At 33.6% G+C, this 16379-nt stretch overlaps 1 protein-coding gene across 2 annotated transcripts in view; it reads right to left on the minus strand.

Annotated features, from left to right (window-relative positions):
- Nucleotides 1-16379, minus strand: part of DPH6 (diphthamine biosynthesis 6) — a 450913-nt gene that overhangs the window by 296111 nt on the left and 138423 nt on the right. For both annotated transcript variants that reach the window (XM_054532586.2, XM_024232543.3), the window contains exon 6: nt 7630-7691. In XM_054532586.2, coding sequence (XP_054388561.1) covers nt 7630-7691 — 62 coding nt within the window. The remainder of the gene's footprint in view (nt 1-7629; nt 7692-16379) is intronic.

Raw genomic sequence — 16379 nt, forward strand, 5'->3', positions numbered from 1 at the left:
GTGGATCACGTACACCATGGGGCAAGAAAGGTATGGTTTTTATTTGCTTTCTTACACTTTATTATATTTTGAATTTTCAGCAATAGCTATTTTCATTTTTCTGTTTTGTTTTTAAATTTTGCATTAAAAATTGTTTAATTTTATGGGTACATAGTAGGTATATATATATATTTATGGAGTATCAGTATCCATCTGCTCAAGTATTTATCCTTTATGTTAGAATCAATCCAACTACACTTTTTTAGTTATTTAAAAATGTAAAATTAAATTATTATTGACTATAGACCCCCTGTTGTGCTATCAAACACTAGGTCTTATTCATCCTTTCTTTATTTTTATTTTTTTGAGACAGGGTCTTACTCTGTCACCCAGGGTGGAGTATGGTGACACAATCATGGCTCATGGCAGCCTCGATTTCCTGGACTCAGGTGATCCTCCCACCTCAGCCTCCTAAGTAGCTAGGATAGGCATGTGCCACCATGCCTGGCTAGTTTTTTCATATTTTTTGTAGTCGATAGTTTGCCACATTGCCCAGGCTGGTCTTGAACTCCTGGACTGAAGTGATTCACTCACCTTGGACTCTCAAAAGTGCTGAGATTAAAGGCATAAGCCATCATGCTCAGCTTACTCATTCATTCTTTTTTTTTTTGTACCCATTAACCATCTCCAACTCCCTGGTGGTCTCCCACTACTGTTTCCAGCCTCTGGTAACCATCCTTTTAGTTTCTATTTCCATGAATTCAATTGTTTTGATTTTTAGATCCCACAAATAAGTGACAATGTGTGATGTTTGTATTTCTGTGCCTGGCTTATTTCACTTAACATAATGACCTCCAGTTCCATCCATGTTGTTGCAAATGACAGAATCTCATTCTTTTTAATGGCTGAACAGTACTCCATTGTGTATAAGTAGCCCATTTTCTTTATCCATTCATATGTTGATGGACACTCGGGTTGTTTCCAAATCTTGGCTATTGTGAACAGTGTTGCAACAAACATGGGAGTGCAGATACACTTTTGATACACTGATTTCCTTTCTTTTGGGTATATATCTAGCAGTGAGATTGCTGGATCATATAGTAGCTCTATTTTTTAGTTTTTTGAGGAGCCTCCACACACTTCTCCAGAGTGGTTGTACTAATTTACATTCCCATAGACAGCATATGAGGGTTCCCTTTTCTCCACATCCTCATCAATATTTATTGCCTATCTTTTGGATAAAAGCCATTTTAACTGGTGTGAGAGATATCTCATTGTAGTTTTGATTTGCATTTCTCTGGTGATCAATGATGTTGAACACCTTTTCCTATGTCTGTTTGACATTTGTATGTCTTCTTTTGAGAAATGTCCATTCAATTCTTTTGCCCATTTTTGAATTGGATCATTAGATTTTTTTCCTATAGAGTTGTATAAGCTCCTTCTATATTCTAGCTATAAGTCTTTTATCTGAGTGCAGTCTGCAAATATTTTGTCCCATTCTGTGGGTTGTCTCTGTACTTTGTTGATTGTTTCCTTCGCTGTGCAGCTTTTTAACTTGATGCAATCCCATTTTTCCACTTTTGCTTTGGTTGCCTGGTTGGGGGGTGGTATTACTCAAGAAGTCTTTGCCCAGACCCGTGTCCTGGAGAAGTTCCCCAATGTTTTCTTGTAGGAGTTTCATAATTTGAGGTGTTAGATTTAAGTCTTTAAGCCATTTTGATTTGACTGTTGTATAAGGTGAGAGAGAGGGATCAAGTTTTATTTTTCTGCATATAGATGTCTAGTTTTCCCTACATAATTTATTGAAGAGATTGTTTTTCCCCAACGTATGTTCTTGGCATCTTTGTCAAAAATGAATTTGCTACAGGTGTGTGGATTTGTTTCTGGGTTCTCTATCCTGTTCCATTGGTCTGTGTGTCTGTTTTTATTGCACCATGCTATTTTGGGTTACAAACTCTGTAGCAGAGTTTGAAGTCAGGTAATGCAATTCCTCCAGTTTTGTTCTTTTTGCTATTCTGGGTCTTTTGGGATTCCATATAAATTTTAGGATTTTTTTTTTTACTATTTTTGTGAAAAATGTCATTGGTATTTTGATAGAGATTGCAGTGAATCTGCAGATTGCTTTAGGTAGTATGGACATTTTAATAACATTGATTCTTCCAATCCATGAACATGGAATGTCTTCATTTTTTAATGTCCACTTCAATTTTTTCATCAGTGTTTTATAGTTTTCTTTGTAGACATCTTTCATTTCTTTGGTCAATTCCCAGGTATTTAATTTTATTTGTGGCTACTGTAAATGGGATTACTTTTTCGATTTCTTTTTCAGATTGTTCACTGTTGGCATATAGACATGCTATTGATTTTTGCTTGTCGATTTTCTGTCCCACAACTTTACCGAACTTGTTTATCAGTTCTAATAGTTTTTTTTGGTCTCTTTAGGTTTTTTGAAATATAAAATCATATCCTATGCAAGCAAGGATAATTTGACTTCTTCTTTTCCAATTTGGATGGTCTATATCTTTCTCTTGTCTGATTGCTCTAGCTGCGACTTCCAGTACTATGTTGAATAACAGTGGTGAAAGTGGGCATCTTTGTCATGTTCCAGATCTAAGAGGAAAAGCTTCCAGTTTTTCCCCATTCAGTATGATACTCGCTGTGGATCTGTCATATAAGGCTTTTATTATGTTGAGGTATGTCCTTTCTATACCCAGTTTTTTGAGGGTTTTTATCATGAAGGGATGTTGAACTTTATCAAATGTTGAGGTATGTTCTTTCTATACTAGGGGTTTGGTGTCACTGGAAGACTTTTCATTATTTTATTGTGTTGAATTTATTTTTCACCTATCACATGTTTTAATACACACTATTTAAAAGAAAAAATAGTATAATAAATATTACATGCCATGAGGCAAGAGAAAAATGCCAGCTCAAAGAAAGCTTATTTAAGCAAGAAAACCTCACAGTAGTGAGCTTTGAATTGAGATTTTAAAGACAGATTTAACTGAGTGACGGAGGGATAATGCATGCAGAGAGGGAAGGATAACATGGAGGTAGGAGGAGATATTCACTCTAGGGAAACCATCGATAGTTCAAAATTGATGAAGCATAGGGAGTATTCCATTGACTACCTATCTTATATGCCTCATTTTCCCCCCAAGGACAGATTGTGTCAGGGTAAGCAGTTTAAATTTTATTTTGAAGCATGGGGAGTAACTCCAAAGTTTATAAGGAAAGTGTAATATGATATGATTAGCTTTGCATTTCATATATATCATGATGGTACTGTGGACAATTGACTGACAAGGGGCAAGACAGGAAGGACATACTTGTGCTAGACAACTGCTGCAATAATCTACAGGAGATGCTAATGTGGTGACTGTGAGGATAAAAGGGAGGAAATAGTAAGAAATTAAGAAGGTAGAATTAAAAGGACTTAGATTCTTAGGAACAAAGGAGTATATGAAATTATTTATTACAATTCACTTTTTTGGCTTGAACAACTGAGCAGACAATGGGGCCAGCCCTTCAGTGTCAGGAAACATAAAAATGGCATAGATAAGTTAAGAAAGAAATGCTTAGTTCTGCTGTTGAGGTTGAGGTGCTTGGGGACATTTAATAGATGACAGTGTGGAGGTACAGCTGAATACATATACATGTCTGAAACACAGGAAAATGTTAGAGAAATAGACTTAGTTGTTACAAGAATAAAACTGGTAGCTGAAGTCATGGGACTATTTCAGATCACCACAGGAGGAAGGCTATGGAGGGAACCACAATATATAAAAGGTGGAGTATATGTAGAAAGCCCCAAAGGAAAGCTAAGGAAGTACTCAGAAAGATTTCAGGAGTGAGTAGCCTCACAGAAGCCAATGGATGACAGTTTCAAGAAGCAACACACTCTTTCAGAGAAATCTAGAAAGACAGGAGCTGAAATTTGTCAGTGGTATTGAGAAACTAGAAGATTACATACTATATTAATGTGACAGAATTACCTCGTGCTTGTTTAAAGGTCAGATTTCTGGTCCCTCTGAGCAGAAATTTGTGGGGATGGAAAAAGAATTTATGCATTTTTTAAAGAAGGTTTCCAGTGAATTACACCCTCAGGTTTGAAAACAACTATAGCAAATTGTAAACTCTTCAAGAACAAGTATCTTGTTTGTTTAACTCATCATATATACTTAGTGTTCACCATAGCATCTGTCACATAATAGACCCTCAACAAATACTCAATAATTTAAAAATGAGATGAATGAATGAATAGATGGACAGATGAAAAGCTACTGAATGAAAGAACAAAAGAACTAATGTCTGCCAAAATCTTGGCAAGATGATTGAAGCTTACATCGTAATGGTGCAGGGTAGGTAATACACATGTAAACAGATGAACAAATAAGATAATTTGCAGAGATCTGCTTTAGCTAGGGTAGTCAGGGAAAGCTTCTTTGAGGAGGTAGCATTTGAGTTATCATTTAAATAGTGAGAAGGTATTAACCAGTGATAGACTGTGGACAAAACATTTCAGGCAGGGGAAGGTCCTAATGAGAAAAAGGGTGAATAAAGTGTGTTTAAGTAATAAAGAGACCTATGTGGCTACAGCTAAAGGAATGAGACAGAGAATGGGAGAACGGTAGAAGATGAGCCTGAAAAGATGGATAGGATGCTGATCATATAGGGTCTCACAAGTTGTGACCTCAGCTGTTTGGATGTTATTCTAATTGCAACAAGATCCCACTTACATTTTAAACAAAGTAGGGGTATGATTTGATTCACACTTTAAAAATATCATTCTGACATCTATATAAATAACGGATCATGGCAGGGCAATGGTGGAAGTAAGCAGACCAGTTAGGGGTTGAGGTAGTATTCCAGACAAGAGGTGATTATGGTATGGTAGTAGTAGAGGCAGTGAGAAGTGCTTGGATTTATAATAGAATATATTCTGGAAATAGAGCAGACAAGATCATGTTAATGAGTTAGATATAGTAGGTGAGGGAAAGAGGAGTCTAAAGAATTTGGATTTTTGCCTGTAGGCAATGAGGACTCACTTAAAGTTTTGACTGAGTGACACAAATACAGTAGAATATATTAGTACAATTATCTTGAGGCAAGAAGCAAAAGGAATTCTTTGGGAAATAAAATAGAAGGTAGAGGCAAATTTGGAGGTGCCAGTAATATTCTAGGCCTGAAGTAACACACATCTGAATTAACGTGATGACAAAGAGAATGGCAAAAAATGATGGATATCAAGGCTACCATCGAGTATGTAGAGATTGAATTTGTGGTATCTGTGGGCACTGAAGCTTAGCTGATAAATATGGACCAGAAAGACTTGGGAGTCATCAGAATATAGCTAATAGTTAAAGTCAAGTGAGCGACTGAGATTACCTAGGAAAAGTTTCTAGAGGGAAAATGGGGCCTAAACTAGGAATCAGAAAAAGAGTAGGACTATCCAGAATGAAAGGAGAAAAACTAGGAGAGTGTGGTTCCATGAATGTAAATAGAAACATTTCAAGAAGATGTGTTTGTAACTGGTAAATAAGGACTAAGAAATATCTATTGTGTTTGGTAAAATGGGTATCATGAGTGATTTTGGTCAGCGCTGTATCCGCTTAGAGGCAGAATGAGAAGACAGATTCCAGGTACTTGAGGCATCTCAGACATGAAGTAGTACTGACAATGAATACAGATAACACTTCTAAATATTTTGGTTTTGAAGCAAAGAAGAAAGAGAGGTAGTCAGAGAAAAACTAGGGTGGAGAAAGGGGGTCTTAAGGATGGGACAGTCTGTATTATGTTTCAGTATTGATGTGAAGGAGACAAAGAGAGCGAGAATAAAGACAGTGGAGGGGGTGGGTTGGCTGCAAGATCTCTGAGAAGGCAGGTGTGAATGGGATCCAAGCACAGGTAGGGCCTTAGCCATATAAAGAAGAAAGAACATGTCTCCCAGTTACAGTAAGCAAGGATAGGTGTAGGTAGAGGGAAATTAGTAGGGGTGGTGCTGGGGTTGGGAGGGAGGCAGGGCAATTTCCTATATCATGGCTTCTATTTCCTCTGTGAAGGAAGATGCATCATCCACTTAAAGTAAGGGGGAAGGTGAAGGGATTTTTAAATTTGAGGAGAGTGGAGAAGGAATAAAATTATCATTATGGAGAACGGGAGGAAAATAATTCTAGGGAAATATAAGATTGCTAGACCAAGTTGAGGAACTTGCTGAAGAATCATTGAATAAAATGATTTCTGCATTTTGTGTTTAAACATCCTATGATAATACCCAGGTTAACTCATAATCAACATCGTGGTGCTTCTCAAAACCTTACTTGCCTTTTCTACAAAGAATAGCAACACACTTAAAATCTAAACTTACGACTTCAAATTTCGGAAATAGCTCTTTTGGCCAATAACTTTGGCTAATGCCACAGTCTCTCACTTCGGAATTTCTCTTTCATTTCCATAAATTTATACAACGCTTTGGTAGAAGCTAAATTTAGTCTGATGGCAGTGAACAGATGTAAACATGATATAATGGAGCTACAGAACAAATCGTTGTGAGAAAAGTCCTATCACATAAGCATAGAAAGCAACAATGTTCCATAAATTGACTTAAATAAATGACATCAAATTATCTAGAAACCAAATATAATTTGTCACAATTACATAATCATTTCATTTTTCTTTTAATCTTTACTATCTGCCTGGAATATACTAGATGCTTAATAATAATTATTAAGGAATTAACACTATAAAAATTAACATTTCGGAGATTACTAGGCATTTGGTACATATTGATTGATAAACCATAAAATAATCAATTACGAATAACTCCCCAAAAAAGGTAAAACCCATGAAGTTATTGAAAAGTGTAACTGCTAAGAGTTCATATCACAGCAACAGTATTAACAAAGCCCAGAGACAATACTGATGAATTAAGAGCATGGGACAAGAAAATGATGAGTTGTTAAAAGAGAGAGGTTCTTTCATAGGAGAGAGATTTTCTTTTTTCCATCACCATGGTAGAATATAAATATTCCACATAGTGTAGTAATTAAATATTCCAGTTAATGATGCATTGCCAGACTAAACATAACATTTGTTCTAAAACTCTAATAAAATATAGTACATTTAATAGAAAGAGTAAATGAAAACAACTGAATATTTAATGTTTAGAACATGTTTAGGGTTTCACAATGAGAAGTTAAGTAGAGTAATTTGAAATCTTGGGATAATTTTTTTTACTATGCTGCAAGTTAATTTCCTAATTGGTAAAAGAGAAGGGGTTACATTAATCTCTAAAGAAAGTTTCTACTCCTGTTTCTGATGGCAAAGCATGTGATCACAGAAACTATCAGATACTTTAATAGTATAGCACATTTTATATAGAATACAGTGTTCATTTTAATAAAAATAAACTTTCTGACAGTAATGTCTTTTTAGGTATAACTGTGTCACATTTGGGTTAACAAGTTGGTAATTAATTTTTATAATTTTAAACATTTTCATTTCCATTTGAAGTTTAATTTTTTCATAAATATATTATGAATGTATTTGATTTTTTCTAAAATAAAATAAATTTTGTAATCATTGTATCACAGCATTATTTTGTTTTCTCCTTTAGATGGCAATATTTTGAGATCTAGTATAAATTCTTACCTCTATGAGATAAGGCTCCATTTGATCCAGGGTTTTCCCAAGATGCTTATCAGGATCTAAGCCTGCCAAGAAAGGTTACATTTTTTAAAGATAACTATCAGACAGGAACTTTAAAGACACATTCCCCTTCCCTTGGCCCCTCCTCACCTAGAAAAGCAGTGTGTATATATTTTGAATTGCTTTGATCATAAAGTAAAATGTACTTTGCTAGTATTTACTTTTCTATTCCCCTTAGGTAACTGGTTTTATTGCTTCTGAAAAGTAAGTTTCGTTTATTTCAATTGCACTGTGTCAACTACCAGATGCATTGTTTCAATTCCTTTATCCATTTTGAGGAACAGTAATTAGGACAGAAAAAAAGAGTATCATTTCAATTACATGAAATTTTAATTCTTTATATTTTAATGGTTATGGTTTATTTTACTGATGGACAACAGCATTAATTTTCTGATTTATCCCTGTTTTATTTAAACTTCAAACTTCTTAGACAATAAGAGTAGAAAATAGCAGTAGACTGTTATGTTTATGTAATTAATTCACTTAATAGTAGCATATGGGCACAAATAAGTGCATTATTAAATTAAATGACATTTCATTTCAATGACTCCTTTGCAACACTGTATTTTTCAAGTAAAGATAGAGACAATTCTGAAAAATCATTACTGTGCCAATAGCGTGTGCATAACCTTTAATAAAGATACTCAACTGACATAACAGTAGAGTTTATATAGGTAATGGGGTGTGGGAGACAAGTGTGAGCAATATGAACGCTTTCCATACACCAAGACTAACCAGCTAGGAAAAAAAATCACATGTCACAAGTGGGCTATGAAATAAATGAATTCATTTTGGATATTTACATTCATATGTACATATATTGGCATAATTTCATTTACAAAAGTTAATGTAATGAAAGGCAATACTATAGAGCAAAGACAGTTTTGTCAACAAATGGTGTGAAATAACTGGATATCCACATGCAAAAAAATGGATCTAGACACAGACTTTACACTCTTCACAAAATTAAATTAAAACAGATTGTAGACATAAAGGTAAAATGCAAAATTATAAAAGTCCTATAACAGGAAAAAAATCTAGATGGCCTTGGGTATGGTGATGACTTCTAAGATACCTCACCAAAAGCACGATCCATTAAGGAAACAATTAATAAGCTGACTTCATTAAAATGAAAAAATCTCTGCTCTGTGAAAGATAATGTAAAGAGAGTAAGAAGAAAAGCCACAGACTGGGAGAAAATATGTGCAAAGAACATTTGATAAAGGACTATTATCTAATATACACAAAGAACTCTTAAAACTCAACAATAAGCAAACAACAATCCAATTTAAAAATGGGCAAAAGACCTTAACAGACACCTCACTAAAGATATATATAAGCATATGAAAAGATCCTCCACATCATATGTCACCAGAGAAACGCAAATAAAACAAGAAGAAGATACCACTACACACCTATTATAGTGGCCAAAATCTGGAGAACCTACAACACCAAAAGCTGGCAAGGATGTAGAGCAATACTATTGCTGAGTGGAATGCAAAATGGTACAGTCACTTTGTAAGACAGTTGGGAGGTTCTTACAAAACTGAACATATTCTTACTATACGATCCAACTGTGGTGTTCCTTGGTGTTTACCCAAAGGTATTAAAAACACTTGTCTTCACAAAAACCTGTATGTGGATGTTTATAGCAGTTTTATTCATAATTGTCAAAATCTGGAGCACCAAAATGTTTTTCAGTAGGTGAACGACTAAGTAAACTGTGTATATCCAGACAATGAAATATTATTCAGTGCTAAAAAGAAAGCAGCTATCAAGCCATGAGAATACATGGAGGAAATGTAAATGTATATTACTAAGTGAAAAAAGCCAATCTGAAAACGCTACATACTGTATGATTCCAACTATATGACATTCTGGAAAAGAAAAAACTATGAAGATAGTAGAAAGGCCAGTGATTGCCAGGGGTTTTGGGTATGGGGCAGACAAGGTTAAATAGGCAGAGCACAGAGGATTTGTAGGGTAGAAAAATACTCTGCATGATACTATAATGATGAATACATGTTATTATACATTTGTCGAAACCCGTAGAATGTATATCACTAGCAGTGAACCTTAATGTAAACTATGAACTTTGGGTGATTATGATGTGTCATTGTAAGTTCAACAATTTTAACAAATGTACTACTCTAGCAGGGGAGGTTGATAATGGGGGAGGTCATGCGGTATGGGGTCAGGGTATATGGAAAATCTCTGTACATTTCTCTTAATTTGCTGTGAACCTACAACTGCTTTAACAAAATAAAATTAAAAAATTTGGTAAAGTTTCCTTGTGGTCTAGAGCATGATCAAATTTCATAAATGCTCCATTTCTGCTCGAATGAAAGTATGTTTTCTATCCGTTGAAAGCAAGATTATGTACCTAAACACATAAAATCATGATCATACTTGTTAATTTTGCTGTTCAAATCTTTTACGGCCTTAAAAATTTTTGATCTCCATGAACCATCAGGTTCTAATAGTAAGATAAAAAAACACCCATTATGATTTTGGTTTTAATAATCTCTTCTTACAATTCTGTCATTTTTCCTTAATATATTTGAAAGCTATGTTGTTATATGTGCGCAAACTCATAATTTCTAAAACTTTTTGATGGAATTATTCCGCTTATCAAGAAGTAGTGACTTTTTCATCTCCATCAGATTTTTATCTTGTAATCTATGTGTCTTCTATGAACACTGTGACACCAGCTTTCTTTTGCTAATATCTTTCTTATATATATTTTCCATTATTTGTTCTCAAATTTTTTGTATTGTTTTGTTTTAGATGCCCACATATAATTGGATTTCTTTTGTTCCACCCAATCTTATAAATATGACTCTAAAGAACTGAGTTTAATCATTTTATATTATATGGCTGGATCTGTTTCTACCATCTTAGTATAAATTTTCTGTACATTAAGCTTTATATATTTTTCTTTTATTTTTTTCTGCCTCATACTGAATTGAAAATTATTTTAATGTTTTACTCTGCTGATAAGAATGCTATAGAGTGAATTTCTACTTTTCAGATAATCAACTGTGATTTTTTACATACATTCAAAACCATATTTTTAAAGTCTTAATGTATTAAGTATCTTTAGCATCCTTTAGACCAGAACTTAGTATGTTTTAACTAGGCACTAAACAGGCTTCATCATTACTATTATTATTGTGTTGAATTTTTGTTCCATTATTTTTAGCAAGAAAAATTAAGGTTATCAACATATTTTACAATGTTTATGCTCACTATTGTTTCTCATTCATTTCTCCTTGAATCAATCTATTTCTAACTGAAGTTTGTTCTTTATTCTTTCACTGACGATCTGTGAGTGGTATACTCTCCCAGTTTTTACAGGTCTCATAATGTCTCTATGTTACTCTCACAATAGTTTAGTTGCGATATATTACTTTTGGCATTTGTTGTTCCTAATGAAAATTATGATGTCAGTCTGATAGTGGCTCCCATATAAGGAATCTTTATTTTCTATATGCTAGATTGTACAATTTTCAATGTACCTATGACACAATTTTCAACACACTTAGTACATTTTGCAAAATTAATTCAATATGTCTAGGCACATGTTTATTTTAATTAGTACTAGACAGCACCTAATGTGTACTTTTAATCCAAAAACTCATGTCTTTCTTCAAATCTAGAGCATTTTCAGCTATTATATCTGCTTTTCTGCCTTCTATTTTTTCCTTGAAACACCTATTATACAAATATTTCAATTTCCCAATCTAGTCTCCATGTTTTAATTGCATTTTCTATTTTTTTCCTCTCTCTGTGGCTTTTTCTATTTTTTTCCTCTCTCTATGCCTTCTTGGTGAATTACTTTTTCTCTTTTTTTCTGCTGCATTCATTCTCTCTTTGAGGTGACTAGCATTTATTCTGCCCACTGAGGTTTTTTTTTCATGACTATGTTTCATTTCTAAAATTTCTAATTGGTTTTCACATCACTCTGTTACTGTTTCACTCCGGGCAATTTATTTTTCTAATAATTGCTTTTTTAAACAAATGGATTTTCTATTTTTCTTGATCTCTTTGAGGTTTTCCCTCTTGTAGGGCACTTCCCATTTCTATTTCCCAACAGGACATGATCTCCCAGCTGCTTTTGCCTGCTTCCTGGATCCCTACATTACAGCACACAACTTCAGTCCTGTTCACTACTTTTTGTCTTTTCATTTCTAGCTAACAGAGATGTTTACAATGTTTTCCAGTACAATTACATTTTTCACATTTTTCCTTCTTATATTCATCTATGACTGCCATGGGTTTAGGAAATATGTTAAAATCCAAAGCATGAATATACGAGGTCAGCATGGCTGGAAGTCACTTTTTAGCCTTCCCTCCAACTCTGTGTGTGTGTGTGTGTGTGTGTGTGTGTGTGTGTAACAACACACACATATAACACAGTCAGCACTAGGGCATCATTTAAAAAGTCTCCCATGATTGAATTTGAGAATTTGTGTTTTGCATTCTATGCACGAGTCTGGAAGTAAATATATGAAAATATATGCCTATAAGGCATGAAAGGGAATTTAAGAGCATACAGTTTTACACAGGTAGGCACCATAAGATCTCATTTTTCTTGCAGTCTTCTAATTCATTGCAGAGTATCAAGCCCCAGTTCAGACTTGTTAAAGTATAGAAACAGCAGTTACATCTCATTTCAGAGATGGCTGTATTCCACAGTGGATAAAGTCATTTGGGTTGCCTTTAAATATGAGTCAGTAAATAATGTAAATATAAAACACACTGGGCACACTTTCCACATGAACCTGTGATCTTCACACAGGTATACCTTGGTAAAAATTACTTGGTCATTTAAACACTTTTCTGTATTCATGAAAGTATTTTCAATTTAGTTATTCTTGGGCTAAGCACTAAAAATTCTATGAAGCTAAAATCATTGAAGTAAATAACATTTAAAACATTAGAGAAAAATTTTCAACCATTTTCCTGAGACATATTAGAGATCATTTCACTACAAAAGGAGATTATTGTAAAACTAGAAAATATCTAAAATATTTAAGAGCCAAATTTCTTTTCTCTCAGAGTTAATAATAAAATAAGCTTCATGTGTACCTACAGGTTTGGTAATAGGGTCTGTGTAAAGTTTAGTGAGGGTGTATATGCTGCTATGATTCATGGGCGTGATGTTTTAGACCATGGGTATCCAATCTTTTGGCTCCCCTGGGCCACACTGGAAGAAGAATTGTCTTGGGCCACATATGAAATACACTCACACTAACGATAGCTGATTAGCTGGAAAAATATCAAAAAAATCTCATAGCATTAGAGAGTTTACAAATTTGCGTTGGGCCGCATTCAAAGCCGTCCTAGGCCGCAGGTTGAATAAACTTGTTTCAGACATTTCACACAGGGCAGAACAATAGAAACAACATTTCACATACATGAAAGATGGTTTCAAAGGACATCTAAAACCAAGGAACTAGCAGGATGTAAGAAATAAACAATTTTAAAACATATTTTTCAGAGGTTATGTCAGGTGATTTAGGTAGGTTTTTTTGGCATGAACAATGATTTAGGTGTTCCTATATCATGAGGTGATACTATTTAAACAGACTATAATTCTTTTCCATAAAATGTCTAGGTTTTAGTAATGAAACTACTTGTTTAAATTCAATATAATAGCCTGCATACTCTTCTGAATGGATTTTTATACTTTAATTCAACACAGCATATAATATTTACTTCTATCAGGCTAACATTTTCCACTGTACTTGATTATAATAACTACATAAGTCTTTTTCTCCTGATGCCTTGCTAGTTACTTTATCTGAATATCTGAATACTTTATCTGAGCACAGTCTGCCTTTGCTTCAATTTTTCTGTTCATTAGAAAGTGACAAGTCATTGCGGACCTCATGATCACTGTCCATATGCCATGTACTGCAGACTGTTTATAGAATATATTTTGTTGGATAAAATCCAGAGATTCCTAGCAATTCCAGCTACTGTCCTTGCAAAAGCAATGGCCTGAAGCCACCCTGATCTTTGAGATCTCTTCTAAATCATCTGAAACTATTATGCACCAGGTGATATTAGGGATATTAGGGATGTCGTAGGAAGACTATTCATCCTACTCCAGAATATATTCAGATACAGAAGTTTCCTCAAGGAATTCTTTAATGCTTAGCATACCAATGATTCCATAAATATCAAACTATTAATACATGAAAACAAAACTCATAGTAATTGCTTTTATAAGTATAAAGATTGAATACTTAATTTTCTTACACTTCCACATATTCCACAAGTTTCCTCATTTACCAACATCTAAGCATTGTATGCACAGCGTTTATAATATTTACTTTCATTTCCCTAAATGGAATAAGATAATTATTAAAATAATTTTAAAACAAAGATCTGAAAAAACAGATTTTAGTGTGAAAAATTGTTAGCTTATCTATAATTATGAAGCTCTAAGATTTTAGTTTTTTATTTTATGTATTTTGGTTTTAGTATTTTCTAATTAGATGATACAGATTTCTGAATGATCCTTCTTAATTGAGAATGGAAGGTCAGGGTCATATTAGCTTCAATAAAATATATTACTCAATAGACATTTTAAATTTTTGTTTTAAATGGCTCAGAGAGAAACATTTTAAAAAAGTCAATGTCTGAGTTAAATTTTAACACAAAAGCTAGACATCACAGCATCTCTATTTACTTTACCAACAAGAAGAACCCACTTATATTTCTAAGCACAACTGAAGAATGATGCTAATATACCAATATATTTGCACTCAAATAATTCTATCCTATAAAATCATTTTAAAGTATATGAATATATAACAATATCTCAGTAAATTTAAAATCCATCTTACACATCCATTCCATTTTCAATTTCTAAGCAGTAGCCATTTAACTGGTAAATGCAGCTAGTCCAAAAGGCACAATTTTCTTTTTCTTTAAATAAACCCTAGTATCTAGACCCAATACAATTTCAGTATGCTTTAAAAATCTCTCTCTTAATCTCTGTAATATCATCATTCTCATTTTATTTTACATAAAACTGCATTACATTAAAACCTTTGGAGGAGCTATTAAAAGCCTCTGAAAAAGCCACAACAGCTCATGGGCTTTTTCAGTGCAATTCAACTTTATCTAAAAGCTTCAATTTACCTCAGTCCTTGGAAAAGATTTTTCTTTTTTAAATTTATTCAATTTAGGTGTCTCTTTTCTAGTAAAGCATGGGTTGTGAACAGACACAAACTGTGCTTCACCAAAATCCCAGCGGTCAGTACAATTTACCTCTTGAGCCAGTTAATTATGGAATGTGAGTCTTTATGTATATATCTCCCTATAAAAACCTTTATAATCACTGAGACAATTACATTAGTTAATGTTGACATAAACATCAATATCAAGAAATATCAATATTAATGAAGATAATAATCCATAGGATCCATGATAATGTTAAAGTACATTTTAACTCTAATACATGAATATGTTACTTTGAGTTACTAACAATATTTTTGCCAAAGTGCAGAAAAAATTTACTGTAAACTCTGACACGTAGCCATTTCATCATGTCATGTAGACATTCCTTGATGGAAGCTGAGTGGATGAATAAACTCACAACAAGACCTAGGCACTGATAACTCCATGCAGAATTAAGAAATTAATTAGGAGGAAGAACCATAATTTGCAGAGCTGACATCTATTTTACTTTACTTGCATGTATCAATGGGAAGCTATTACAATTCAATTAAAATATTCAATTTTATTACTTTACTTACTGACCTTGAAGTTAATGCCTGTTTTATTTAATTGCATCATCTATGAATAAATGTCAACCCTACAATGTTATGCCCCGTTATTTTCAATGCATTTTTCAACTTTTCAGCTGAATTATATCAATTTATTATCTATGCCATGAAAGCAAGTGGAGGTTTATCTCTTCAGTACAGTCCAATATATGAAGAGAGAGACATCACAAAATGGTTGACAACGCTATTTTTAAGAGTCAAGTAAAGTGAATTGTGTTCTCATCTCAACCTTTGTAGCCTAGAGTTTTACTGTAAAATCAGTAGGTGATATTAGAAAAGGTATAATCACTCTGAGAAGCAATTTCTAGTCTGTCTATAATTCTTGATAAATCCATTGAATACAAGAACTGAATACCTCATGTATCTTTCAAACTAAAACACACACACATACACACACACACACACACACACACTCTTGAAATCTCTTCCTATCTCTACCAGGCTTACTGGCTAACAGAACAAGTAGATACCATTTTTAAAACTTGAATTGTTTTGTGGGTAAATATACTTCTTATTTGTTCCCAGACTCCCACTGAACACACCCTTATTCTATAATTATTTTTAGAAACAAAATGACAAAATTTTTATTTAAAACAACAGATAAGAAGACTGGTCATATAATCTCTAAAAAAATGAGCTTACATATATGAAAGTGACTATCTCAGGAAGGACCTTATTTCAATTTTTCAGATTTTCCATTTCTACAGTTAGACTGAAATGCTTACAGCTCTTAGAGGTTGTGTTATGAGTTATCTCAACATGTGACTTCTTTGCTTTGAATGTAAATGTTTTAAATTCTCCAATCAAAAATATAGAGAGGCAGAATGGATGAAAAAGTGAGCACCAAACTATATGCTGCCTACAAGAGACTCAGTTCACCTTAAAACACCC

Source organism: Pongo abelii, chromosome 16 (assembly GCF_028885655.2).
Source record: "Pongo abelii isolate AG06213 chromosome 16, NHGRI_mPonAbe1-v2.0_pri, whole genome shotgun sequence".
Lineage (NCBI taxonomy): Eukaryota > Metazoa > Chordata > Mammalia > Primates > Hominidae > Pongo > Pongo abelii.